Here is a 27,985-nt window from a genome sequence, read left to right as displayed (position 1 = left end):
TGAAACTTGAGTTGTTATAGCTTCCTATTTATGTCAACCTTCATCATAATAGAACAATTGTTCTATAATATGGGAGATTATGGATATGAAGACAATATGTATATATACCTTGCCCTTATTAATTAAGGTGTGATATAAATATATATATATATATATATATATCGTCTAGAGAACTAACCCCATGTTACTTGATGCAAAACCTTGCAATATAACTGGAATATAACTATGAATTATTGCGCGAACAAATCAAAAACAACAGTATTTTATGCAGAATATGTAGTAGATACATCAGCAACACCCTCGGTGAATTGAATAAAACATGAATCCGTACTTATCTCACATTCCTACTTACTGTCTAACTTTTAAGGGGGATACGGCCAAGTTGCAGCTGCGCATGTTAAACAGTTTTATCGGTTAGGCGACGTTGATAAAAACCCTTTTGGAGTATGGGTCACCTTCGGATATTCACGGATATCTGAATTTATACTGATTTAAAAATTATCCCAATGGCTTTGCGAAATCGTATCCTTGTCAATCTTGTATCGTGATCAAGTTTCTTAGCTAATTAAAGTAGCCAATGGATTCAAGTATATTGACGAGATGCTTGATAAGATACTAATTCGGTCTGACGTGACAGTGGACTTATGTATACCCGTAGATCATATAAAGAAATGACTTGAATCTGGTACGTATAATATCAAGAAAAAGGTACCCGGTTCCAAAATATTCCAATGTAGTAATTTAATACTAACTACTGCTGTCCAAAATAATAGTCTAGACAACAAACTATTCCAATCAATAAACATATAAAAATCAAAAAACCTTGAGTCTATAAAATCTACTATAAAAAGTGAACTTTAAAAAATTATAAAACTAAACAAGTTCCGAAGATATTTTTAAAATTGGCTACAGCTATAATTTTGATTTAAAAAAAATGTAAAAACTAGTTTAGCACCAATTTTATTGAATTGATTTTTAAAAATATCTACTAGATACATTTGATTCTCAGATTGCTTAACGATTAGTAATGTTACCGTTTGCAAGTTTTCGTCGATCATAGCTTTTATCGTAGACACCTAATAGCGATCATTATTCAGCAGTGGGGATAAATCTTTCGACTTTCTTATATATGTTGAGGTGGTGTTTGTCTAGCACTGAGATGTTTACAGCGTGATTCAGTACAGTGTAGTTACTCTAATTGTACCACAAAGCCATTAATATACAATACTCAGACTAAATACATGTTTCAACAAGAACAATAATACGAACAAGATTAAGACGAAAAAAGTTTTAAAGCTGTCTTAGTTTACTTACAATAAGTTTAAGACCTAGTACAATATTCACCATACGATATCTAATTATCTTTTACTTAAAACGCAAAACAATATATAACTATGAGTTTATAACATTTTTAAGACACGCTTTATTCACGAAACTCATCTTTTCCGAATCTCTTAATTTTATAAGAAAATGTGCTTTAATTGGTTGGAATGTAATTATTATTTTTACTTTAGTACCATTTAATTCCGAAATTGAAATTCATTTATAGTATTCCATTTTTACATTAAGACCTTTCATTTTAATAAATCATTTATGATATGCCTTACAAAAGAAAATATTTTTACATTTTTATGAAAGTAGTAATTAAAAAGAAAAAAAAGCTCGTCACTAGTAGAATGAAGTACTCGAGAACACACTTCGTTCGCGAGACTTATTATATTGACAAAAATAATATTATTAGGAGGTTCCTACGTATATATTCCATACTAAATACCGTTCGCACCTGATCCAATTTAACCCGTAGTAAAAGTGTTGGAATCTGTTGTTTTCAGAAATGAGATGTGGAATGGCATTGTGCATCGAAAAGCGTATTCTCTATTGTGAACACTGCGAATACTATGACTGCTTTTATCTAGAACACAATAGGAATCTTATCCGAGCTAACTGTTATGCTTGGTTGATTTAATCAAGCTAGAAATCTGCGGTTTCGTTTTTAGAAGTTTTTTTAATTAGCTACTTTTTTATTTCAAGCACAGAACGAGGCACATCACTGACAATAGTCTTAATGTGCACAGCGCCTCACAATGCACGTCGATATTTCCTAGGCGTATGTTACTTTAGGATAATTGATTATTATTTAATACTAGCTGTGCCCGCGACTACGTCCGCGTGTAATTTATAAAATATTATTATTCAGTTCGTAAAGTTACATAATATAAATTTCTAAAATAAAAGTAGCCTAAGTTACTCTTTTATTCCATCAGCTATCTGCCAGTGGAAGTCCCGTAAAAATCAGTCTATCCGTTTCAGAGATTAGCCGGAACAAACAGACAGACAGACGGACAAAAATTTTAAAAAATGTTATTTTTGTATATGTACCGTGTATATCCATATGAATTTAGTAAAAAGTGAAGAATAATAAACGGTAGTGTGAATTAATTCTCCGATTAGAAATCATTATTTGTAGTATAACATAAAATACGAGTAAACCTACGTCATTTCATAGAAGGTAAGCAGAAATCATAAGCGCTAACGCGCCTTAAACGCAATCGCACACTTTAAATAAAGGTACGTCGTATTTTTGTTGAGACTAGTCGCAATTAGGAACACAAATCCTAGAGGTCGTAGCACGCTGCTCCTTTACGCTCATAAATCTTGTGAAGCGGCAACCAGCGCAACACGTACGTGACTATACATAATTCTCATAACAATACAATATCATTAAGATTTATTCAATTATTGAATATGAATATACATTATGTATGCTATTATTATAACGTTGATACATTGAATTCTATGAAGATTAATAGTCTTGAAATGACTAAATCTTTTTTAAAAATATATTTAACTATGTCGGCAAACAAGCGTGTGGCTAACCTGGTGGTAAGTGACTACCGTAGCTAATTGATGTTTGTAACGACAGAAGCATCGCAAGCGCGTTGCCGACCCCACCCCAATTTCCTCCAGGAGCTCTGGTCACCTTACTCACCAACCGGAACACAATACTGCTTGAAAAGAGTATTATTTAGGTTTGATCATCTGTAAAGTCGAGGTACTTACTACCCCAGTTGGGCTGCTCCATTTTTTGAGCAAGAAATTTCCTGGTGTGTCCTACCTCAGTTAACACTTAAAAAATTTAATAAAGTAGCTTTCCACCGCGGTTTCGCCCCCGAGGATTACGAGATTTTGGCTGTTTTGTTTTCAGCTTTTATATTACATTCTTTGTCACTAGTGTTACCGTAGCATTACACGTGGGAAAGAATTGTATATCTATTAAAAATCAGCAAAAAAAATATTTTTAACTTTGTAATATTAGTAAAATTTTACATTTTAAACTAATTTGCTTACCTAATGTTTCTAAAATAAAATTATCTAGTGATTGATTCAGCGTTAGTGAGCGTCAGATCATTATCTGATCTATCAATCGCATAAACAAGTGCGTGCGTACAAAGTACACATGGCAGAAGTGAAACTTCTTTGGCAAACTAATTTTTAAGTTTGACAAAAACGTTGCCGTTTCATCAAAACGTTTCCATTTTACCCGCAAAAATTTTACCCTCATTCGCCTAAAGAAGTTTCATTTCAAAAATTTACCCTGACGAATCCACACTGAGGAATGATTTTGAAAAATTCTGTCCTTGAGGAAACGCAGTACGTGATGAACATTTGTATAATTCGGCAGTTTTCTTTTTCTTCGTTGTTGTCTCTAGAGTATTAATAAATAAAGGCGTGTCCTAGCATTTTTAAACATGTAAGCTTCTGGATTTAAAATAAGGAATGTACGAGTATGTTTGTATGGAGCTTTGTTATTTTTATATTCATTTTATAATTAACTGACTTAAAATTGTATGTTCTTTTTTTTAATAGAAAATAAATTGGCTTAAATAAAACCCGCGGTAGTCTTAAAATTATATATTATTTACTTGTTACAAAGAAATCCGCACGGAATTGTTAAAATCGCAAAAATTCACATCACTTATTTAATACTTAATAAAATAAAAATTTGATAATTTGATCTAGAATTGTCCTAGATACTTTATTACCAGATATTAAACGTTAATTCAATGTATTTAATTATTTAAAAAAGAAAATACAAATAGAAAATGTAGAAATTTTTTTCTAAGAGATGATAATTATACAATTAACCTTATTTTTATTGAAATATAAACACAAAATACGGCTAATTAAATTAAAGGAATCAACTTTGTTATAAAAAACGATTTTCGGTCCAACTGCTATAGACGCAAAAAAACTTTTATAACCTTGGGGAGATTTCTAAATTCAGCTTAAACGAAAAACGAAGCAATTACCGATCCTGAAGAGTAAAGTTTGTTTTACTGCCAAGGAATTAATATTCATTAAAAAAATCTTTTCTCGACATTCTGTTGAAACTTTGTAATCAGACCGTGCCGGAAAAGGCGTTCGGTGGGGTTTTGTCAGCAGTTTTTCAGAGTTTAGTGACTTATCAAATGGATTTTTCTTGCTGTTAACGGATCCATCAATTCTTAAAGAAATATATTTTCATTATTACTTTTTTCAGCTGATTCGTTATTATTTTGGTCGCCAAATCCAAATACTATATAGACCTATTAATTTTACAAAATCTTTATTTTTAACCGACTTCCATACAAGGAGTAAGTAGGCTCTGAATTCGATTGTATTTTTTTATATATGTTACCTCAGAACATTTGACTGGGTTTGCCTATTTTGATGATTTTTTTAATCGAAAGGTTTTGCGTGTCATATGGGAATATGTGGCATTAGAATGGAAATTTAAATTTAATTTAGATCTAATTCGAAATCACTTCTTAATTGGCCGTTGACGCAGTTTGTAGTGACTCGCCTTCCTGTTCTGAGGGGTTATTGGTTCGAATCCCGCCTCGAGTCTTGGTGTGATATATGTATTTATTTTATTATAAGTATTACTTTATATGTATTTCTTGGATCTTACTAATTGACTAGATGCCACTCCACCCGCTTAATATATAATCGATACATATAATAATACATAAATAATATAATAAATTTACAAATACTTACATATATAAATATAAGCGGGTAAAGGATTACGCCCCGGCAGGAAGATCAGCGGCCGGGGGTTAGGACTGTAGGCTAGGAAACCGGCGGACTATCCTAGCCGAGTCAAGTAACACCGCCTTCTGCATTCTGGCTGCAAACTAAGCGTCCCGGATCCCCAGTTGCAGTTGATGGCGAGCGAGACTAACCGGCATCAAACCGTTGGCAGATATTACGATAGGGGTGATTTTAGTGGACCTCACATCCCACATGTCGACAGTCTCGTGCGCCAGATCCAGATATTTGAATTTTTTCTCAGTTTGAAATGATTTTACATAGCCACTAGGGTAGCAGTTATAAATAATATTGGCTTGACCATTTTTCGCCTACTTACGTAGTTGTACTTGTTGATATAATTGAAGTCAGTTTTTTGTTTCGTTTGTGAGCAAATACAACTATTTATTAATCAAATGTCATCTAACCTAACACCAAACAACCCAGCACCAGAAACTACCCAAGTACACAGCCAAAAATCGTCATCATTAACAAGACTAAGAGAATCATTGATTGTTTAAGAAAAGAAATAGATACTTTAATTAGATATTGTACAGTTATCTCTAGACTTTAAACTTACTGGAACCACAGCTATTTTCTTCATTTTGAAGTGAATTTAATGTTGTATTTCAAAATTTCGACGAGGGTTCGTCGTGGTTAATTTACAGCGAATAGCGCACCAATAACTAGTTGTAAGATATTAGTTGAGCGGCTTGACCCAACCCTCGCGTAGATTTATTTCTCCTTGTCATGTCTCACTACACTACATATTTATTGAAGTGTCATATCCACTGTAACGGACGGAATAATAAAAAAAAATGTGCCCTTGATTGTTCTCATTTGTTAACGTCTACGGTGACCCGTCTCGAGCTTGAAAAATTAATGTATATTTTTTTTTTTTATTGTCATATTAATGTTACATAAAAAAGTAGGCTTTCTTAGAAATTAGCTACGTTGAATAAAAAGTGTCGAATTATGGGTTTATAACTTTATAAAAAAATATTAGAATAAAATGATGTGTTTATTTACACTGTTTTGTTACAATAAATACATAAAACAACTTTCCGTCCCTGACAAAGCGGTGAGTTGAAGGATGAGTGTAACATCAAACGAAACATTGTCACTAATACGTCTCTTCCGGCAGTCGTGAGCTAAGAACCGGGTCAAAATCCCGAATAACGTTTTATATTATAGGCACTAGAGGCGCTTGAAGGGTTGAAACATCGACGGTCGGATTTACAAACAGTATATAAAGATCCGGCAATCTCACGGTTTTTCTGAATTAAGCCGTGAAAGGACATCCAGACCCTTCCCTTGCGAATTTGCCTAGTCGGCCAACAGCCCGCGGACCCGCCCGCATTATTAAGTGATTTCTCCAAAACAAATCCGCCCGGTTCAGAAATACTTTTGAAATGTTTTCATTGAAATATTCTTCCTGGTATTTTCTCTGTCATAAAATTTTGTATATGAATAGACAATTATCATATATTTATGAACGTACTCGTGAATTGCCGCCGACCTCTCAGAATACAAACTGATATTTTCTGCTTTGTCTAAATCAAGCATTATATCAGCTTCCATCTGATTCTAAGCTAGACTAAAGCGAGAATGTAGAAGCATTGTGCGATTGGAAGTAGTCCAACTATGCTATTGTCTCATCGCTTCCCTTGAAAGAACTTCACAACGAACCGTAATGAAAATTAGCGCAACGCGGAATTAATTTTTGACTTCGCTTTGATGTGATTGTAATTAATATTAATTTAATTAGTTTATTATAAGAAACTTTTAATCTTTTAGCTTTAAAAATCATTTCATATTTAGAACTAGGCACTGATTAATTATAAGTAAGATAATTTGGTATTTAGGTACTAACTACTTTCTTCAACTATTCAACACTACAATAATTGTTATGGGTCATACAGTCCGGGCCAAATAGCGCTAATAAATGAGATACGTCTCTTTAAGTAGCCTCTCTTTGTTTGGGTGGTAAAATAAACGTCAGCGATCATTTATTTGCTGTCAATCCATTTAGGGATTGAAAGTATATAAGTTGAGAAGTTAATAAAGAAATATGGTAATTAACATTATTTACGTGTCTAATAAATAATTTAAATTTTAATTATTTATCGTTGTGTCCATTTATTATAAATATTCTTTGACGATTAGCAGGAAAGTGGACATAGGGTGCCAATCAAACCACCAATTGCAAATTCATGCGACGTTTCGATCCTTTATTGGACCATCATCAGGCATCTATAAAATATAAAATCATTGAAGAAAGCTGTATACATAAACTAATCCACAACAACAACCAAACAAAAAGAAACCAAATCCTCAGTACCTTTACATACGGTAGTCAAAAGACATCTCCCCGTCAAAGTTCTTTAAGTAAGATTCTAAATTCCAATACATTATATATTATTTTTTTATTTTAAGTTATATTCTAAACTGTAATCTCTAAATTTTGAAAATTTAAACTACAACATTTGAATTTAATAGGTAACAATATGCACACTTTTAAGTTATTAAGTTTTTGATTTTACAATTTCAAGGCATCAAATTCTCCGAACTTGACTATTGAACTGCATCTAAAACACCAATCATATATGTACACACAAAACCATCAAAGACTGACAATATCTACACAACGATCAACAACCAACATTTTATATTACCTTTACATATGTTAATTAAATTTATAATTTTTTTTTCCTCCTATTTTGGTTCCTTTAATTTATATTATTTCTACCCACATGTATTTTTCTTCAATTTTATATATTAATTTTTATTATTCATTATTTAAATTGTTAAGATTTAAAAAATATTAGTCATTTCCTATCAAATTGTCATTAAAATTATGTCATTTAAAATTGGCTAGTTACAAAATTTACATTACAATTTATATTTTGTAGTTATTGCTCTTTACATTTACATTTTGTTCTCCAATTTCTTGTATTTTCTTGTCTAAAACAACAAATTATACATAAGCCATAGCCGAACACGTTACATTGTACAAGAAACAAACTACCCACTACCAGTGTACTAAATACGGATTTTGAACTATAATCATTGTAATATAAGCTTTTACTCACATATAGTCGCATCAATACATCTTTGTGATTATTAAATTACATCCTTCAATTTGTTTTTTAATTTTAGTTTTTTGTTAACGGCCGAAAACACGTCACTCCACAAGGATGTCACAACTGTCAAAAAACCCCTCGTTATGTCTGATTGAACACAGATGTTACATGCAAATAATCATCAAAATGCCAAATGTTGCCACTTACAATTCAAAATTATTAATTTTCAAAATTATTACTTATTTTCAGGAAAATTCCATACATTTACTTATATTATATTTCAGATTTATACTTTTTTAAAATATCGTTATACAAAATGCTCAAATTATTTGTGTCTGTTCTTTTATTCACTGTGTTATTTACTTTGATAAAAAACATTTCACTAATATTTCTTTTAAACCAATTTCTTTCGTTGTCTAATATACTTGTATTTTCAAAATTAAAATTATGATGTTGGTCAAAATGATGGGATGCTAAAGCAGTCTTATTATCTTTTGCGGCGTTAACATTTTTACAATCATTCACATGTTGCTTGACTCTCGACACAAGAAATTGTTTAGTTTGTCCTATATAACAACGGTTACACTCACAAGTAATTTTATATACCAACCCACTACGTTCTTCTTTTTTTAAAGGATCTTTTAATTTAGTATAAACACTATTTATCTTCAATAAATTATAGAAAGCTAATCTTACATTTGTGCCTATAAAACATCTGTTAATTTCATATGACAGTCCTCTAATAAAGGGAAACCGACAATATGTGAAGGAGTTTGCGACTCTAATGTTATTATTCAAACGATTACTTACTTCCTGTCTAAATTTTCCTACAATCGCGTTAATGAAAGACTTATTATATCCATTTTTTAACAACAAGTTACTAATAATTTTATAATTTTTTTCCCAATGTGCTTCATTACTTAATTTAATCATTCTATCCAATAACCCAGTAATCATTCCTATCTTTTGTGCACGTGGATGGTTTGATTCGAAATTCAACAGTCTACCAGAACTTATCGGTTTGATAAACCAGTCAGTAATTAAACACCCTTCTCTTCTTTCTATCAAAATATCAAGGAAAGAGATGCGATTGTTTTGTTCTATTTCTAAAGTAAACTGTATGTCTTCATTAAACCTGTTAAATAAATTTAGAATATTATCAACTTCACTCTCGGGCACCGCTGCCATTGTGTCATCTACATATAATTTAATAAACGGAACTTCAAATGGTAATGATTCTAAGATTTTACTAATTGCATAATTCATAACCATATTTGCAATAACGGGGCTAGCCGGATTACCCATACTACTACCTTCTATTTGTGAATAATACTGACCTTCAAACACAAAGTAACTCGACATATAACAAAAATTAATCAATTCAATTAATATATCTTTAGGAATTTTGACAAATTGTTTGATACTATTCCAAGTTTCATTAACTACTTCTAATATTAATTTCTGTTTTACATTGGTGAATAATGACACTACATCTAATGATACCAAAACATAATTACTTTCTAATTTTACGGATTTACTAAATTCTACAAATTCAAACGAGTTCCTAACATTAAACTGATATGTATCTACCAATGGAGCTAGTTGTTCATGCAAATAATGTGCTAACTTGTAACTGGGTGAGTTTATGCAGCTAACTACTGGTCTCAATTTACATGTATTCTTATGTGTTTTCCTCAAACCGTAGATCCGCGGAGCAACCGTGTACCTCGACGTCAACCTTTCAGCACGTGGTTTATCAATTAATTTTAATCCCATCATCTTCTTGACTATATTGTTACCTATACGCTCGAACTTGTTAGTGGGGTCTTTATCCATTTTCCTGTAAGTTTTCTCATCATTAATTAAATTAAACATTTCCTTCCTATATTCTTCCCTCCACATTATTACAGTGTTATTACCTTTATCTGATCGTGCAACAATCAAATCTTGTCTATCTTTGAGGAACCGTCGTGTATACGTTAAATTTTTTCTAATTATCTGATGTTTTTCATTCAATTTATTCTTTTTATAAAAATTTGAAATGACATTAACTACTCTGGATCTTAAATTATTTTTAATATTTTCTTCAGTGGTTTCACAATTTTCTACCTTTACCGATGCAATACCATACTCAACGTCCTTGATAACCGTAGGTAGATACTTCATATTATTTTTTGTCTCTACCCCAAATTTAGGTTCCAATTTCAGGATACTTTCTACTTCTGTTGGTAACCCTATATTTGTAAAATTAAACACCTTGTTATTTGTATTGTCCAAATTATTTCTATTCAATTTTTCTTTTACTAAGTTCGATAATTTTTTAATGTTATTTTTCTTTATTTTGTCAAAAAGTTTATCAAATCTATTGTTATTCATATTTATACACTTATCCAAGACGTCTCGCGGTACCACTTCGCCAATTAATTCTTTTAAATTTTGTATTTTTATCAGTAGTTGTTCAATGTCCCATATTGTTACCTTTATTTCAATATTTAAAAAAGAACGATGAAAATTCTTTATTAATTTATCTACTTGTTTATTGTAAGGGTGTTTTTCTAAAAGTAACGGGTATGTGCATTTAAAGTTTTGAATAATATGTTTCGGTATAACCTTATTGAGTCTACATTGTAATAAAAAAATTCGTCTATTCTTTAGTGAAGCTAATTTTACTGTGCTATTGGCCCAAACCTTAATATGTTTTACAACTTTTTCTCCATAATTTTGTTTGATGTTATTAAAAAATCCCCTCGGTAAATTTTCATTATTTATCGTTGTGTCCATTTATTATAAATATTCTTTGACGATTAGCAGGAAAGTGGACATAGGGTGCCAATCAAACCACCAATTGCAAATTCATGCGACGTTTCGATCCTTTATTGGACCATCATCAGGCATCTATAAAATATAAAATCATTGAAGAAAGCTGTATACATAAACTAATCCACAACAACAACCAAACAAAAAGAAACCAAATCCTCAGTACCTTTACATACGGTAGTCAAAAGACATCTCCCCGTCAAAGTTCTTTAAGTAAGATTCTAAATTCCAATACATTATATATTATTTTTTTATTTTAAGTTATATTCTAAACTGTAATCTCTAAATTTTGAAAATTTAAACTACAACATTTGAATTTAATAGGTAACAATATGCACACTTTTAAGTTATTAAGTTTTTGATTTTACAATTTCAAGGCATCAAATTCTCCGAACTTGACTATTGAACTGCATCTAAAACACCAATCATATATGTACACACAAAACCATCAAAGACTGACAATATCTACACAACGATCAACAACCAACATTTTATATTACCTTTACATATGTTAATTAAATTTATAATTTTTTTTTCCTCCTATTTTGGTTCCTTTAATTTATATTATTTCTACCCACATGTATTTTTCTTCAATTTTATATATTAATTTTTATTATTCATTATTTAAATTGTTAAGATTTAAAAAATATTAGTCATTTCCTATCAAATTGTCATTAAAATTATGTCATTTAAAATTGGCTAGTTACAAAATTTACATTACAATTTATATTTTGTAGTTATTGCTCTTTACATTTACATTTTGTTCTCCAATTTCTTGTATTTTCTTGTCTAAAACAACAAATTATACATAAGCCATAGCCGAACACGTTACATTGTACAAGAAACAAACTACCCACTACCAGTGTACTAAATACGGATTTTGAACTATAATCATTGTAATATAAGCTTTTACTCACATATAGTCGCATCAATACATCTTTGTGATTATTAAATTACATCCTTCAATTTGTTTTTTAATTTTAGTTTTTTGTTAACGGCCGAAAACACGTCACTCCACAAGGATGTCACAACTGTCAAAAAACCCCTCGTTATGTCTGATTGAACACAGATGTTACATGCAAATAATCATCAAAATGCCAAATGTTGCCACTTACAATTCAAAATTATTAATTTTCAAAATTATTACTTATTTTCAGGAAAATTCCATACATTTACTTATATTATATTTCAGATTTATACTTTTTTAAAATATCGTTATACAAAATGCTCAAATTATTTGTGTCTGTTCTTTTATTCACTGTGTTATTTACTTTGATAAAAAACATTTCACTAATATTTCTTTTAAACCAATTTCTTTCGTTGTCTAATATACTTGTATTTTCAAAATTAAAATTATGATGTTGGTCAAAATGATGGGATGCTAAAGCAGTCTTATTATCTTTTGCGGCGTTAACATTTTTACAATCATTCACATGTTGCTTGACTCTCGACACAAGAAATTGTTTAGTTTGTCCTATATAACAACGGTTACACTCACAAGTAATTTTATATACCAACCCACTACGTTCTTCTTTTTTTAAAGGATCTTTTAATTTAGTATAAACACTATTTATCTTCAATAAATTATAGAAAGCTAATCTTACATTTGTGCCTATAAAACATCTGTTAATTTCATATGACAGTCCTCTAATAAAGGGAAACCGACAATATGTGAAGGAGTTTGCGACTCTAATGTTATTATTCAAACGATTACTTACTTCCTGTCTAAATTTTCCTACAATCGCGTTAATGAAAGACTTATTATATCCATTTTTTAACAACAAGTTACTAATAATTTTATAATTTTTTTCCCAATGTGCTTCATTACTTAATTTAATCATTCTATCCAATAACCCAGTAATCATTCCTATCTTTTGTGCACGTGGATGGTTTGATTCGAAATTCAACAGTCTACCAGAACTTATCGGTTTGATAAACCAGTCAGTAATTAAACACCCTTCTCTTCTTTCTATCAAAATATCAAGGAAAGAGATGCGATTGTTTTGTTCTATTTCTAAAGTAAACTGTATGTCTTCATTAAACCTGTTAAATAAATTTAGAATATTATCAACTTCACTCTCGGGCACCGCTGCCATTGTGTCATCTACATATAATTTAATAAACGGAACTTCAAATGGTAATGATTCTAAGATTTTACTAATTGCATAATTCATAACCATATTTGCAATAACGGGGCTAGCCGGATTACCCATACTACTACCTTCTATTTGTGAATAATACTGACCTTCAAACACAAAGTAACTCGACATATAACAAAAATTAATCAATTCAATTAATATATCTTTAGGAATTTTGACAAATTGTTTGATACTATTCCAAGTTTCATTAACTACTTCTAATATTAATTTCTGTTTTACATTGGTGAATAATGACACTACATCTAATGATACCAAAACATAATTACTTTCTAATTTTACGGATTTACTAAATTCTACAAATTCAAACGAGTTCCTAACATTAAACTGATATGTATCTACCAATGGAGCTAGTTGTTCATGCAAATAATGTGCTAACTTGTAACTGGGTGAGTTTATGCAGCTAACTACTGGTCTCAATTTACATGTATTCTTATGTGTTTTCCTCAAACCGTAGATCCGCGGAGCAACCGTGTACCTCGACGTCAACCTTTCAGCACGTGGTTTATCAATTAATTTTAATCCCATCATCTTCTTGACTATATTGTTACCTATACGCTCGAACTTGTTAGTGGGGTCTTTATCCATTTTCCTGTAAGTTTTCTCATCATTAATTAAATTAAACATTTCCTTCCTATATTCTTCCCTCCACATTATTACAGTGTTATTACCTTTATCTGATCGTGCAACAATCAAATCTTGTCTATCTTTGAGGAACCGTCGTGTATACGTTAAATTTTTTCTAATTATCTGATGTTTTTCATTCAATTTATTCTTTTTATAAAAATTTGAAATGACATTAACTACTCTGGATCTTAAATTATTTTTAATATTTTCTTCAGTGGTTTCACAATTTTCTACCTTTACCGATGCAATACCATACTCAACGTCCTTGATAACCGTAGGTAGATACTTCATATTATTTTTTGTCTCTACCCCAAATTTAGGTTCCAATTTCAGGATACTTTCTACTTCTGTTGGTAACCCTATATTTGTAAAATTAAACACCTTGTTATTTGTATTGTCCAAATTATTTCTATTCAATTTTTCTTTTACTAAGTTCGATAATTTTTTAATGTTATTTTTCTTTATTTTGTCAAAAAGTTTATCAAATCTATTGTTATTCATATTTATACACTTATCCAAGACGTCTCGCGGTACCACTTCGCCAATTAATTCTTTTAAATTTTGTATTTTTATCAGTAGTTGTTCAATGTCCCATATTGTTACCTTTATTTCAATATTTAAAAAAGAACGATGAAAATTCTTTATTAATTTATCTACTTGTTTATTGTAAGGGTGTTTTTCTAAAAGTAACGGGTATGTGCATTTAAAGTTTTGAATAATATGTTTCGGTATAACCTTATTGAGTCTACATTGTAATAAAAAAATTCGTCTATTCTTTAGTGAAGCTAATTTTACTGTGCTATTGGCCCAAACCTTAATATGTTTTACAACTTTTTCTCCATAATTTTGTTTGATGTTATTAAAAAATCCCCTCGGTAAATTTTCATTATTTATCGTTGTGTCCATTTATTATAAATATTCTTTGACGATTAGCAGGAAAGTGGACATAGGGTGCCAATCAAACCACCAATTGCAAATTCATGCGACGTTTCGATCCTTTATTGGACCATCATCAGGCATCTATAAAATATAAAATCATTGAAGAAAGCTGTATACATAAACTAATCCACAACAACAACCAAACAAAAAGAAACCAAATCCTCAGTACCTTTACATACGGTAGTCAAAAGACATCTCCCCGTCAAAGTTCTTTAAGTAAGATTCTAAATTCCAATACATTATATATTATTTTTTTATTTTAAGTTATATTCTAAACTGTAATCTCTAAATTTTGAAAATTTAAACTACAACATTTGAATTTAATAGGTAACAATATGCACACTTTTAAGTTATTAAGTTTTTGATTTTACAATTTCAAGGCATCAAATTCTCCGAACTTGACTATTGAACTGCATCTAAAACACCAATCATATATGTACACACAAAACCATCAAAGACTGACAATATCTACACAACGATCAACAACCAACATTTTATATTACCTTTACATATGTTAATTAAATTTATAATTTTTTTTTTTTCCTCCTATTTTGGTTCCTTTAATTTATATTATTTCTACCCACATGTATTTTTCTTCAATTTTATATATTAATTTTTATTATTCATTATTTAAATTGTTAAGATTTAAAAAATATTAGTCATTTCCTATCAAATTGTCATTAAAATTATGTCATTTAAAATTGGCTAGTTACAAAATTTACATTACAATTTATATTTTGTAGTTATTGCTCTTTACATTTACATTTTGTTCTCCAATTTCTTGTATTTTCTTGTCTAAAACAACAAATTATACATAAGCCATAGCCGAACACGTTACATTGTACAAGAAACAAACTACCCTTATTATTATAAACTTACTATTTATAAACTACTTATTATTATAAATTTTATTAAATAATAAATGTTTTAAATTTTATTTATTGTTTTAAAATATTTTGAGCAAAAACTACGAAGAGAATTATTTCGTTAGAAAATATACCATATATTAGATACGTGGAATATCAAGCCACAGTCTCATGTGTTATTATGGAAAGATTAAAATGTAAAAGAAATGATTACTGGTATAAGGCTGCTTGAAAATATATTAACTTTTTTTTTCGGTTTTAACTTCTTATTGTTTTTACAAAACATTTCATACATTCAAACATTTCAGACATTTGATTACGTACCTACATACACAAAATGTGTAATGTCATGTATATATATGTAACTGTATCTATGTGTATATATTAATCTGTCTCGTCTGATCGCTACTCAGTTAGGAAACCTCCGTTGCCGTTCCATGATCGTTAGTGCTTGACATCAAAGGAATAGTTCCTTTTATATGTGATAGGTAGCGTCAGATCATTTGTCAGCCCTTATAGACGTTCGAAGGCTTTGCTTGCAGTACGCAAAGCCGTAATTAAGTGCATTGCATTGATATTAGTAGCTGTTGCAGGACAAATATATAATAGATCTTTTATAAAATATTTCAAGAACCCATAGATCTTCTTAATACAGCCTTGTCGAAAAATTGGTTCTTAGGACTTTCATACAAACTTGCAAGAGTCCTTAGACACCTTTAATCCGGCTCTTAAAATCCGTTCTTAGCGAACGATTACTAACTATAAACTGCCTCCCTACCAAATTTCATCTTCATACGTCGCAAGGGATTTTTGAGATTTCGTGATGAGTGGAATGATCTAACGATTTCATATAAATAGGTCCATGTATCAATATTTTGATTTCCGAAAATCCATATCAAAGATATATATTTCCGTCGAAAGGCAATAAAATTTTTGATTTGATTTAAAAATATTTTAAGTTTAAATCGTGAATTGTTTATCATAAGTATGATCATAAGTACTTAAGTATTTTACAATATATGATTTTTCGAAACTATAAACACAAAACACTAATTTATCTTGATATCAACAATTTAAATTTATTTCGAAACACTTTTCGAAATTGATATATATACATTACTTTAGTGTCAAAGTATTTTAAAGTGTCCTTTTCAAATATATTTATTAGACTATGAACTACTATTGTATAAATGAACAAGTATTGTAAAGTATAATAGTGCACTTGACAAATAAAAATGTCCTTTACGTGCATCGACATAGAGAAACTTTTTACTTATCAGCCTTTTAATTAAAAAAGCAGTGTTTTTTAAAAATAAAACCAACTCTTCGTAATTAAAAAGACCGCTTTTCACTGTCAACCCTAACCTGATTTCCGGCTCTTAGTCTGAAGCCACGTGACACCTTTTTTATAACACTGAGAAATGCATTTAGTCAACCCGGCAAAAGAATTCAGACGGATATGTCAGATTCGCTGGCCTGAAAGATGCGTCTGGAAACCCAATAAAATCCTGCGGTACCCTCATCCTCGCTAAGGAGCGTCACGAGATCGCTTAAACCAGTCTATGATATACCACAGTTGAGATGCCTTCCAAGGTTTCCTTCGCCTAAATAACTCTCAGCCATTTAGAGTACCCTCCCGCTATTGTGGCAAGTGTAATAATGTAACGTTTTTGCATCAGTAACTCTTAAAATATAATTTACTTCTTAGGTAATCAAAAAGCTACTTTCGGTAACAATTTTTTTTTACTTTTAACAAACTATTCGTATGACTTATTATCCGTTATAACCTTACAATATACAAAGAGAAAAACTCTATAAATAGCAATGATAAATAATGAAAACTTTTATTATTGATTTTCTACTCTAATATTGACACAATAAAAGTAAACTAAATTCAAACTTAGCATGATTGCATGTGGGCATTATTTTGTAAAGGAATCTAAAATGTGTTTATTTATGCTACTAGAAAGGAATCATTTCCTTTGAGCTGAAAATAGCAATCGTTAAAGGTTAATTTTATTATTCAAGAATATATTTAATGTAGTAAATTATAAATTTCAATTTACGTACAAATACCACTTAAAACTTAGCGTGGGCCTGTACCAAGCTTCCCACCCTGAAGCGATGAGATCCGCTTAGATTAGCAATTGAAATGTATTCAAGTTTACAAGTTCATAAGTAAAATCTCTTACCTCATTTTAAATTGGAAAATTAGGCTTCTTTACGAATAAGTTTGTTCCCGTACCGTTGATTTAACATGTTTACCTCCTATAAACTAATTTCTCGTTCATTCGTAATCGTAATGCGGAGCTATCAATTTCTAATTCAATGTTTGTTGAAATGGAAATATTTATTTATGTATAATGATTAATATTTGGTTTATATAGTTGCTAATTATAATTATAACTGTGTTTTTCTGGTTTGGATTCATGAAAATCTCTAAATGCTTAGTTTACTGTGCTATTTAAGCTTCTAGGGAGATGTTTACTCTTACCCTCCTCTCTACTAAAATGATTGAAGCTTTGTTCTTTACGTTGTTTTAAAGGTTGGAGATCTTTTCATCGTATTTTTCTTGACTGCTAAGTATGAAATGAATTTTAAAAACTAATTTAACGCTAGAAGTCTCTGCTCTGGGAGTTAACCGTACATCTCTAGTGATTTAAGGGTCAGAAAATAATATAATTTTAAGGTTTCATTCCTTGATAATATGAAATTAGAATATCGTGTACAGATTTTTTTATTATCTGATTGACTGTAGAATCTCGCAATAGTAGAATTTATTGCAATATTATATATATATATATATATATATATATATATATAACACCTCTACCCGTTTCCGAGATTAATCTTTTATGTATCTGTATCGAATTGATTTCCATAAAAATGTTCATAATCAACGGATTCATATAAAAATTGATATATCAGTCATATTAAATTATTAGAAGGTTTTCATTTCAAAAGAAATTTCAAACTAAGATCCATTAAACCTTGCACATAAAACCATTTCAGTATTATTCAGTACAAAGTGACCTGATTTCGTATTGAATGGGATGTATTGATTTACCATCACTGAGAATATTTAGCCGTCATTGTGCCTCAGTTTGTGATCAAAACGTCAGCGAATTTCTCGCATAATAGAAATTATTATGTGATTTAATAAATCAGATTTTAGGCTTAGTGTTTTGCGTTAAATTGGATCCATTCCAATTGTTGCGTTCATAATTCTCTGTTGTAATGTTAGTTTTTGATTTTATTGCTTCTGAGAAATAGCATACAATATATATTTTGTGATAAATATGTGTAACTGTGTGCAATAGTGTAGGTCTGAAATTTTCTCATTTCTTTTTACTCTTTCACATACCTTGAAAACTAGTCACTTTTATACTTGTTATATTGCCAAATTATAAGTAATATGAATTACGAGAAGAGTATATATACTTGGTATCAATCAACTACATACGTACTAACTGCAAAAATCAACTTTCCTGGGAGACTGACGTTCGCTGAGGCTATGATTACCGCTAACGTTTATCTGCTGCCTTAAGCCGTAAAACTCTAACATGGCGTATTAAAATATTTACTCACACATAACTGAAAGTTAATTTTAAAGATAAGTTTCAGATAGATGTTTATAGGTATTGCTAATAGGCATTACAACACCGCGAAAATACTATTATACGATTTTACAGGGAAGACAAAAACATCATATCTTTTCTTATAAAAGATTTGAAAGTCAAATTTTAAAGTACAAACAGACTAGCGCAACTGACGAAGATTTAAACTATTTATACAAAAACATAAATTACCATAAAAGTCAATCATCTTATATAAAATTCTCGTGTCACATTGTTAGTTACTACAATACTCCTCCGGAATGGCTGGGCCGATTTTTATGAAATTTTGTGTTCATATCGGGTAGGTCTGAGAATCGGCCAAAATTTATTTTTCATACCCCTAAGTTAGAAGGAGGAGGGAGTTAAGGGGTTAATAATATGTTAATAGATTTCTTATAAGAGACGTATTGACTATCCCCTTAGATTGTCCACCCCTAGATATAACAACGCTCAGTATTATACATACGGAAATTGCTCGTTAATTAGACAATACCCTTTCCTCTATCAATACAAAGCACTTTAAGGTAGACATTTATTGATATCACTCATCTAAACCGTATGTATAATGAGGAAAATCCTCCATAGTTGGAAGCATTTGCCTCATTACCTCGAGCGAAATCCGTCGTGAACGGTGCCGACCGTTCTTCATCTCATTCCACCGGTATTACCTTTAAGTGTGATCCTTTGAGCTGTTAAGACGCTTATTAGCACCCAACGTCTAGATGTAGCGTATAGCTAGGTCATCTTACTGTAGTTTAACCCAACACTTTAGGAAACTTACGAAATTATGATGAATTAAATGAGGGCCTAAATTAAGACGCTTAACACTAATTAATTTTCTATTACAATGTCATTATTTAACCCAGGTTATTTCTATGGCTTCAATTACATGTTATTTACAGTCCAATTGGACTATACACCCATTGAAATAAAAGGAAGATACGAAAAACATTTACATTCATACTACTCGTTCGATTGATACGAAAGTGTATTCTCATCTGCATTTTAATACCCGAGTATCAATGTTTTAATCGTTCGCCGAGTATTTATCTGTAAATACTCGACAATTGATTGAAACGTGGAGATATAGAAATAAGATGAGAACAGCTTAACCTGTTCTCCGTGGCACAGTAGGGATATTCTCAAGGACAGACCAGAAATAAATATTTGTATAAATATTAATATTTACTCCGGGGGATCGAACGCACGACCTCAGGTGTGTAGGCGCTAACACGGCACGCCCACCACTTAACCAAAGCGCTCGTATGTCTCTACACTTCTATAAAATATAAATTACAGACTGAAACGAAACGTACACGAAAAGTTTTCCTTACAACATGTAGAGCGTGAAATTTTTGTAAATGTAATTATATATAATTTTGATTAACTTTATGTTCGTATACTACAAAAGTAAAAGCTTAAATTAGGACGAATTGTATAATTTCGGTCCGTAGGAAGTTTTCAATTCCAAGAATAATAATAAAATGTTTATCTTGTATATATTATAATTTGAACAATAACATATACATACAAATATATTCTGATTCGTAAGTTTTAATCTACAAATAATTGGTAATGGGGACATTTGTGTCTGTCTTATAAATTTATTCACTTTTAAACGCCCAAAAATGTACTTCCTATTTTAAGGGATATTGAATTGAAATGGGAGGGATAAGGTCGTCCATTTGAGTTTAGCATGCCTTATTTTTACTTGTTAAATAAGTTTAAATATTCATCTCATGGAAATTCGTGTGGTAAGTAAAATTAGTAACATTTCGTGCTAATCACAGATCTGATGGATTGAACTCGAATACTTCTCCAAGTAAGAGACCGTTACTGTATAATAAATCTCAATATAAACATACATATGTATGTAATGAAAATTTTATTTCTCATTTTGACATAAATAAGTAGTAAGCAAACTTTTAAATGGCAATGCTGAATTATTTATTTAGTCATTATTTTACAATTCAAGCAGGTCACTAAGTTAGCAGATATGTAGAGACCGTATTCCATTTAGCTTTCCCGGTAGCTAATTAATAATACAGTTCACGACGACTAAAGTTCAACTAACACTTTTTGTAATAACTTTCATAAAAATTATGGTTTGAAAGCTTGCCACATTAAGAAATACTAAATATAACAAAAATTTTTGACCACACTACTTTCAAACAGACTTTTCGACTACATTAAATCACATAATTCTTATAAGTAGTTTCTACATAATTATAATATTATCTAACAGATTAATTAAAGAGATATGGAAGTGTTTAAGAAATATTTACTCTTGACATAATTATGTCAATGAAGAAAACTCGATAAAGTTGGGAAGACGCATTGTAGCAACTGTCATAGCACTGACTTTTACGTTATTGGTCTTGGTTTTAATACCCGCTCGTGATTAATATGTATATAGGTATATACAGAAGTGTCTAATAGTCTGGTCGTTTGACTTTGCATCAGGTTTATGCAGACACAGTTTTAGCTGCTACAACAACAGTCGACAAATAAAATTTATGTAATTTATTTGAGAATTTATTTATATTACTCGGTCGGTCTCCCCACCGTGCCTCAGAGAGAACGTTAAACCGTCGGTCCCGGTTGTTATCATGTACCTGATAGCGATCGTTACTCATAGTAGGGAATATATCCGCCAAACCGCATTGGAGCAGCGTGGTGGATTAAGCTCTGATCCTTCTCCTACATGGGGAAAGAGGTCTATGCCCAGTAGTGGGATATTACAGACTGAAGCGTAAGCGTATTTATATTACATTTTATCCACAAAATATTATCTATATGAACTTAATATAAAATAACTTATCATTATATTTTGTTGTAATGAATAAAATCTGAAACCACAGACTTTTTCAATCATTCTTTAACAAATATTAACGTAAAGTAAAAAATAGCACGTGTAATATTGTTTCAGAAATGAAATAATGAAAAGTACGAAACTTTACTTAACACATTCAATTAAGAATGTAATGATTTTTTATTACATTTATTACACTTTAAATTGAGCCCAACAATAATACAAATAATAATTTTATGAGGTGTCTTAAATATACTAAACAATCTGACACTAACAAACTAATTAATATTTCATTGTGATTTACTTTAATATAACTTAATTTGACTAGCCCAAAAATTAGCTATACAAGTCGGCTGCTACCTATAACACAAACATTGTTTACTTTAGGAACAGATGACCGTATGTATACGTTGTAAAAAGAAAAAGTTAAATAATTATAATTTATTTAGAATTGTTTTATTTAATAAATTGATGGATAGAGAAACCTATCCAGCGATAATTAAAAAGTAAAAAAGAAATCAAAGAAAAAAATCGTAAATTCTAGTTTATCTTTTAAATTCACCAAATGGAACAAAATAAATTTTTACTATCAACATATAACGTAATTTACACAATTTTTATGATATAAAAGCTTGTCGTACAAGTAATAATAAATATAAAATACAAGTAAATTAAATAACATGATCATTTTGATTTTAAGTTTAAAGATTCAACACATAATGTACTCGTATATGCGATGTGCTCAGAGATAAACGTACAATTAGAAAGATAGAGAAGCTACCCGACCTACATCGAGAACAATAAAACTATAATTTAGACCCACATAGATATGATCTCAATCTATTTTCCCTTGCGAATTGCGAAATATTAGAAACGTTCTGTTTAGTCTTATCTAACGTTATTTACAGTTCTAATTAACAACAAAAATGGTTCTTCTCTTATCGATAGCTACCATTCTTTTCTATGGGGATAATTAGAGCTGGCTTTACGTCTTTTCATTGTGCTTAGTTTATACCTCAATTAACTCTGCGAGCGTATGGTCTGATACGCCCAGACTAAGATAAATTGATTAATATCTTAACACCGAATTGTTACTGTGTTTCTAAATACTACCGCGGAGGAAGGTAAGAAAGCATGGATTGCTATCGCTTTTTACGAAGCTAAAGCCAGTTCTTCTGACGAATCAGATAGTAATAACGATATTGACATACAACTTTCCTCGTTTCGTTGCCGTTGCAGTTTTCGCCAGTAACTGCAATTCCAACGAGCGGTGCTTAATGGTTTATAATTTCGCTTTAGTGGATTGGAAGTCCTTTTACTTTATCAATCTTGTAATTTACCCGGGAAAAAATCTAACAAGTCCGTATGCACTCAGCAATAAAGCAATCGACGCTGTATACAAACTTAACTCAAATTTTTAGGACTAATCGTAACAGAATTTTTGATAACTGGCTTATCAGCGATCCACTATCGTTAGATTAACAAAAAAAGTAAATATACTGTCAGTTTCTCCTCGAAATCCAATATAGACCAGAAAAGAATCCAATAATATTTTGACATTATGTTATGTCTATTAGAAGAAAAAATATTTATGTCGACATTGTTTTCCTATTTTTGGTCAAAAAGTGACGAGCATGTGCTACGGCAATAACTTTAATTTTAAATTGTTAATTTACTTAACTCCATTAAAAAGTAGCATTATAAATTATCAATTAATTTCAACCTTAAATATAATTCAAAATAAAAGTAAATATCAATATAATATTCAATCAATTGCTGGGCGGCGTTTGGCAGGCTTCTTCGAGGCTTTACTTCGCCAGAGAACTAAAGTAACCGACATAGCCCACAGAATTAGCAAGTTGTAGTGGTAGTGGTAGTGGCTGGTCGGTCACATGTGTCGCAGGGCCGATGACCGTTAGAGCAGACGTGTCCTGGAGTGGAAACCGCGTCTTTGCAAACGCAGTGTAGGACGTCCTCCGGCCCGCCGGACCGGACAACCTGTGTAAGATTGCTGGTAGACATAATGAAGATTGCGGAAAACTGGGATGTCTGGCGCAATCTTGGGGAGGCTTATGTCCAGCAGTGGACTGCATAGGCTGAACTGACTGACTGACTGAGATATATATATTATTTGAAGATGCATTGGCGCTGTTAATTTTACAATTGGCTAAAGCGCTAGTGGTCGCAGGTTCAGACGACGCACTTAGCAAATATTTATATAAGCCATATATATGTTTGTTTTAGTCTAACAAGGATACGGAATTGACATCTTACTGCCGATGGATTACTGGATTTTAAATGTGACACGTTTATTTATTATTATTAGTTTCGATGAAAGTACAAAAAATATAACAATATTATACTTAAAATCAGCATTCTAGTACAAAAAGAAACTCTTCCTGTGAACCAGGTTTGATGTTAATGGTGTCACAACACCTTTTCCCTTTTACCTATTTTGCTGATTCAAAGATCGAACAAAATTCTCTTCAAAAGTCAACGTCAATTTTGTTTAGATAAGTAATTCGTCCCGATTTCGAAGCCTTCTCTATAATAATACCGGATTTGTCGATTGTCGAATTGATTTAGGGATAATGGGAATTCGCCTGGAACATTCGATATTACGGAGACATTTGATAACTTCTCGTTAGTGTCATTTTCATTTTTTCGATTTTTGTATATTATTTGACACATAATACATATAGACCTTAGATAAGTATAAAACATAGTCTTTTTCCCATAAAAATAGTTGGTCTTGGCTAACACTTAGGTAAGCCACGCCCCTGAACAATTAAATTGTGCTTGAGTAGAACGCCTGTCTGAAAAGCATACTTCATGTGGTCAATTTAAACACAGCTATAATGTAAATGAAATAGACTATATATTTATTTAATAACTAAGTCACAATACCACAAAAACAGTGACTGCTAAGCAACAACGTTGCATGTCAACAACAACTTAAATAGAAATAGTTTTACTATTTTTCCTTTACAAATTGAATAAAATTCTGTGTTTTAGTTCAAATGGATAAAGTTCGAATTCGTTCGACGCGCATTTCGACTTAAGGCTCTGACCATTTCCTCCTAAAATCTGATCGCTATCAGAATCATAATATCGTAAAAAGGAAAATCGCTAAGCATTTAATTTATATGCTAATTTACTGTTTTTATGATACGACCTTAATCGTTAATAGGTTCTTTCAATTAGTCTAAGTTTGAAGATAAAACCAGTGCGTATATTTGCTATAATATTATATGGTCTTTAAAACGCACTTTAAGCCTTTCTAAATACCGCTGAATTTTCAAATGCCATATTTGTTTAAAAATTATGTCGAGGGTAAAGAGATCAGTAGTGATTCTTTAAGTATTATCAATAACATTAGGATACAATAATACATAACATAAAAAAGTTATCTATTTGAACATTTTTATTTCTTCATAGTCATTAAAATATTATTCAATAATAATTTTGCGAGTAGCTACAACATAGAAATAAGAAGATGTCTTGCCCTGACCACAAATAAAGAGTTACTGTCACACGAATCAAAATTGCAAATTTAAAAGTACACGCACACATGAAATTACTCGCTAAAACAAACTTAACATCAATATATCATCGTGACCGTATTCTACCTATCATAGTAAACAAGAATAAGAGTATTTAAATCACACTTTAATAGGTAAGCAAGCCTTCCTTCAAACCATAACATCATTGAATTATGACAACGTTGTAATTACTTGAGAAAATTGACAATATTAAAACGCTATCAATATTACCATCAGTAGAACACCGTCGAGATCGTATCTCGCTCTCATCGTCGAGCTATTGATTGTGTTTCAGATGATATCCCGGCCGACGTCTCATCTGCCGCGTTAATCAATCAACTTACCTTGAAAATAACTTCGCTTATAAAAACATCCAACGAGAAATTGAATGTACTGGAAAAACTAAGTTATGCGCATAATTCATCGTCTTATCGTTCACTTTCATTTAAAATTTTAAATTTTTTATCTTCAGTTTTTCATGGAAGCTTTTGATTGGTCATGTTTACATTTTGTTTTATTTTATGGTGTATTTATTTTTGTATCACAGTACCATAGCAGGAAAAATAAATTAGCAAAAATATGTAAATAATGGACAATAATAACAATGATCTAGGTTAAGCCTGCTTATAAAAAAAATAGTGTCTATAAAATATTACTTAATATTTTTTTTTTAATAATCCATATAATATGTATATAATATGTATTTAATTTTGTCTTTCGTAATTGTTTGCAATTAGGATTGTATACAAATCGAAAATAACAACACATAAGAAGCATTCGTCGTTTTAGTGTATTTCTAATTAGAAAAAATAGGAAATCCAATTTTTTATTTCAACGTTCTTTTCAAATTTGTCTATTTATATAATAAAAAAAAGCAGACGAATCTATTTCAAAACAAAAAAAAAATACTAAATATTTAAGCGACAAATAATAAAATAATTCCAACTTCACCGGATCGTAGAAGTGGCCTACAGTTCTATGCGTTGAGCCAAAAACCTGACTTGCGCAGTGGGAGTTCAAAAACTCATTTCGGATTTATGTCCAAAGTTAAAAACGTCCTAGTTTTCTAGCACATTAGTATTTATACCCATATATGAACTTTTATACGTCCGGTATTATTCCGTACTACACTTAACTTCGAACGTAAAAAAATGATCATCAAAGTTTATGTTTGTTTTGGGGAACGTCATTAACGTAAATCCGTCAACGCGTCGATAGCTGTTAAGTTCGTACTAATATGAGCTGAAACTATAAAATTTAAAGCCTTCATATTAATGCGTTGCGTCATAACGCGCTGACGTTGGACCATTATTAATTGTGTTTTAAACACCAGAACAACGCAAACGCTAAATAGCTCAGGTCAATCAATCAATGCTGTCGCGATGTCCAAAACCCTCTGAATGCATAAACGAAAATTAATAGCACTTGTTAACGTATAAATATTATTTTAATAGCTTGTGACTGAAATGACATTTAGGTGATTTTAAAAATTTATATCTACATGTTTCGGATTTTTTTGATGCATTATATATTTTTCATTGTTATTGCAGTCTTTAAGTACTAAGAGTTACGTATCCTAATGCTGTAAGCATATTAACGCGCTACGACAAAGTTGACACAACTGCAATGAGTGGTCATCACTTCAGCATATCGCAGTCCACTGCTGGATATAGGCCTCCACAATTTCGCGTAAAAGGGCGCGAACTCATGTGTATTGCCAGGACTGGCTTTGTCGCACCAAAGACACAGTTGCCCGTCTTCGGTTTGTGTATTTCAAAGCCAGCTGTTGGATGGTTATCGCCATCGTTCGGCTTTTTAAGTTCCAAGGTGGCAGTGGAACTGTTCTATCCCTTAGTCGCCTCTTACGACACCCACGGGAAAAGAGGGGGTGGCTATATTCTTTACTACCGTAGCCACACAGCAGCAAAATACATATAGTATATATATATATATATATATATATATATATATATATATATATATATATAGACTAGCTGACCCGGCGAACTTCGTATCGCCTAACAGTCGATTCTTTAATTTTATTAATTTTTTTTTTTTAGAATTTTTCTCTCCGTAAGAACCATCCTCGTACTTCAAGGAATATTTTAAAAAAAGAATTAGCGAAATCGGTCCAACCGTTCTCGAGTTTTGCGCTTAGCAACACATTCAGCGACTCATTTTTATATATCTTTTTTATTATATATCTTTCAAGTCACTACTCTTAAACAAACAGACGGTTAGAAAAGGGTTGTCTTATGGTTGAAATACAAGTCGTAATAATAGGTTGGGGAAAAAGTATTTTCTTGTATTGTCTTGTAAAAAGTTTCAATCAAGTCTTTTTGGTTTTATTATTTGTAGCTGGCTGGTTTTGGTGCCATGAAAAGGTAACATTTTAAAAATTAAATTAAAAAGTAAAAAAGAGTTCCCCACCACTTTTTACCTGTTTTCCTGTCCGC

The 27,985-nt window shown here is 30.9% G+C and overlaps 2 protein-coding genes across 8 annotated transcripts; both read right to left on the bottom strand.

Annotated features, from left to right (window-relative positions):
- Positions 1–7,989: 7,989 nt before the first annotated feature.
- Positions 7,990–10,947, bottom strand: LOC123670048. Of its 4 annotated transcripts, none has more exons than XR_006745864.1 (5): positions 10,842–10,947; positions 10,073–10,387; positions 9,827–9,993; positions 8,163–8,276; positions 7,990–8,034 (listed from the first exon to the last, which is right to left on the bottom strand). XR_006745864.1 is itself a non-coding variant. In XM_045603557.1 (5 exons), the coding sequence occupies exons 3-5, from the start codon at positions 9,987–9,989 to the stop codon at positions 8,295–8,297; spliced, it is 540 nt and encodes a 179-aa protein (XP_045459513.1). In that variant the 5' UTR covers positions 9,990–9,993; positions 10,073–10,387; positions 10,842–10,947; the 3' UTR covers positions 8,206–8,294. The 4 variants fall into 4 exon arrangements, 2 of the variants coding, with proteins under 2 accessions (XP_045459513.1, XP_045459512.1); XM_045603557.1 differs by lacking the exon at positions 7,990–8,034 and adding an exon at positions 8,964–9,288 and having other exon boundaries at positions 8,206–8,300; positions 9,781–9,993; XM_045603556.1 differs by lacking the exons at positions 7,990–8,034; positions 8,163–8,276 and adding an exon at positions 8,388–9,288 and having other exon boundaries at positions 9,781–9,993.
- Positions 10,948–11,714: 767 nt separating this feature from the next.
- Positions 11,715–14,672, bottom strand: LOC123670046. Of its 4 annotated transcripts, none has more exons than XR_006745862.1 (5): positions 14,567–14,672; positions 13,798–14,112; positions 13,552–13,718; positions 11,888–12,001; positions 11,715–11,759 (listed from the first exon to the last, which is right to left on the bottom strand). XR_006745862.1 is itself a non-coding variant. In XM_045603555.1 (5 exons), exons 3-5 carry the CDS (start codon positions 13,712–13,714, stop codon positions 12,020–12,022), a joined length of 540 nt encoding a protein of 179 aa, XP_045459511.1. In that variant the 5' UTR covers positions 13,715–13,718; positions 13,798–14,112; positions 14,567–14,672; the 3' UTR covers positions 11,931–12,019. The 4 variants fall into 4 exon arrangements, 2 of the variants coding, with proteins under 2 accessions (XP_045459511.1, XP_045459510.1); XM_045603555.1 differs by lacking the exon at positions 11,715–11,759 and adding an exon at positions 12,689–13,013 and having other exon boundaries at positions 11,931–12,025; positions 13,506–13,718; XM_045603554.1 differs by lacking the exons at positions 11,715–11,759; positions 11,888–12,001 and adding an exon at positions 12,113–13,013 and having other exon boundaries at positions 13,506–13,718.
- Between the last annotated feature and the right edge of the window lie 13,313 nt (positions 14,673–27,985).

The sequence above is a fragment of the Melitaea cinxia genome, chromosome 4 (genome assembly GCF_905220565.1).
Source record: "Melitaea cinxia chromosome 4, ilMelCinx1.1, whole genome shotgun sequence".
Lineage (NCBI taxonomy): Eukaryota > Metazoa > Arthropoda > Insecta > Lepidoptera > Nymphalidae > Melitaea > Melitaea cinxia.
The sequence above is the reverse complement of the archived record's forward strand: the minus strand, read 5'-3'. Positions and strand labels throughout refer to the sequence as shown.

Coding starts and splice junctions, on each gene's coding strand:
- LOC123670048 (XM_045603556.1), bottom strand. CDS start 9,989: ATGGATAAAGACCCCACTAACAAGTTCGAGCGTATAGGTAACAATATA. Junction 9,289..9,780: donor ATAAACTCACCCAGTTACAA/GTTAGCACATTA, acceptor TTTATTTAACAG/GTTTAATGAAGACATACAGT.
- LOC123670046 (XM_045603554.1), bottom strand. CDS start 13,714: ATGGATAAAGACCCCACTAACAAGTTCGAGCGTATAGGTAACAATATA. Junction 13,014..13,505: donor ATAAACTCACCCAGTTACAA/GTTAGCACATTA, acceptor TTTATTTAACAG/GTTTAATGAAGACATACAGT.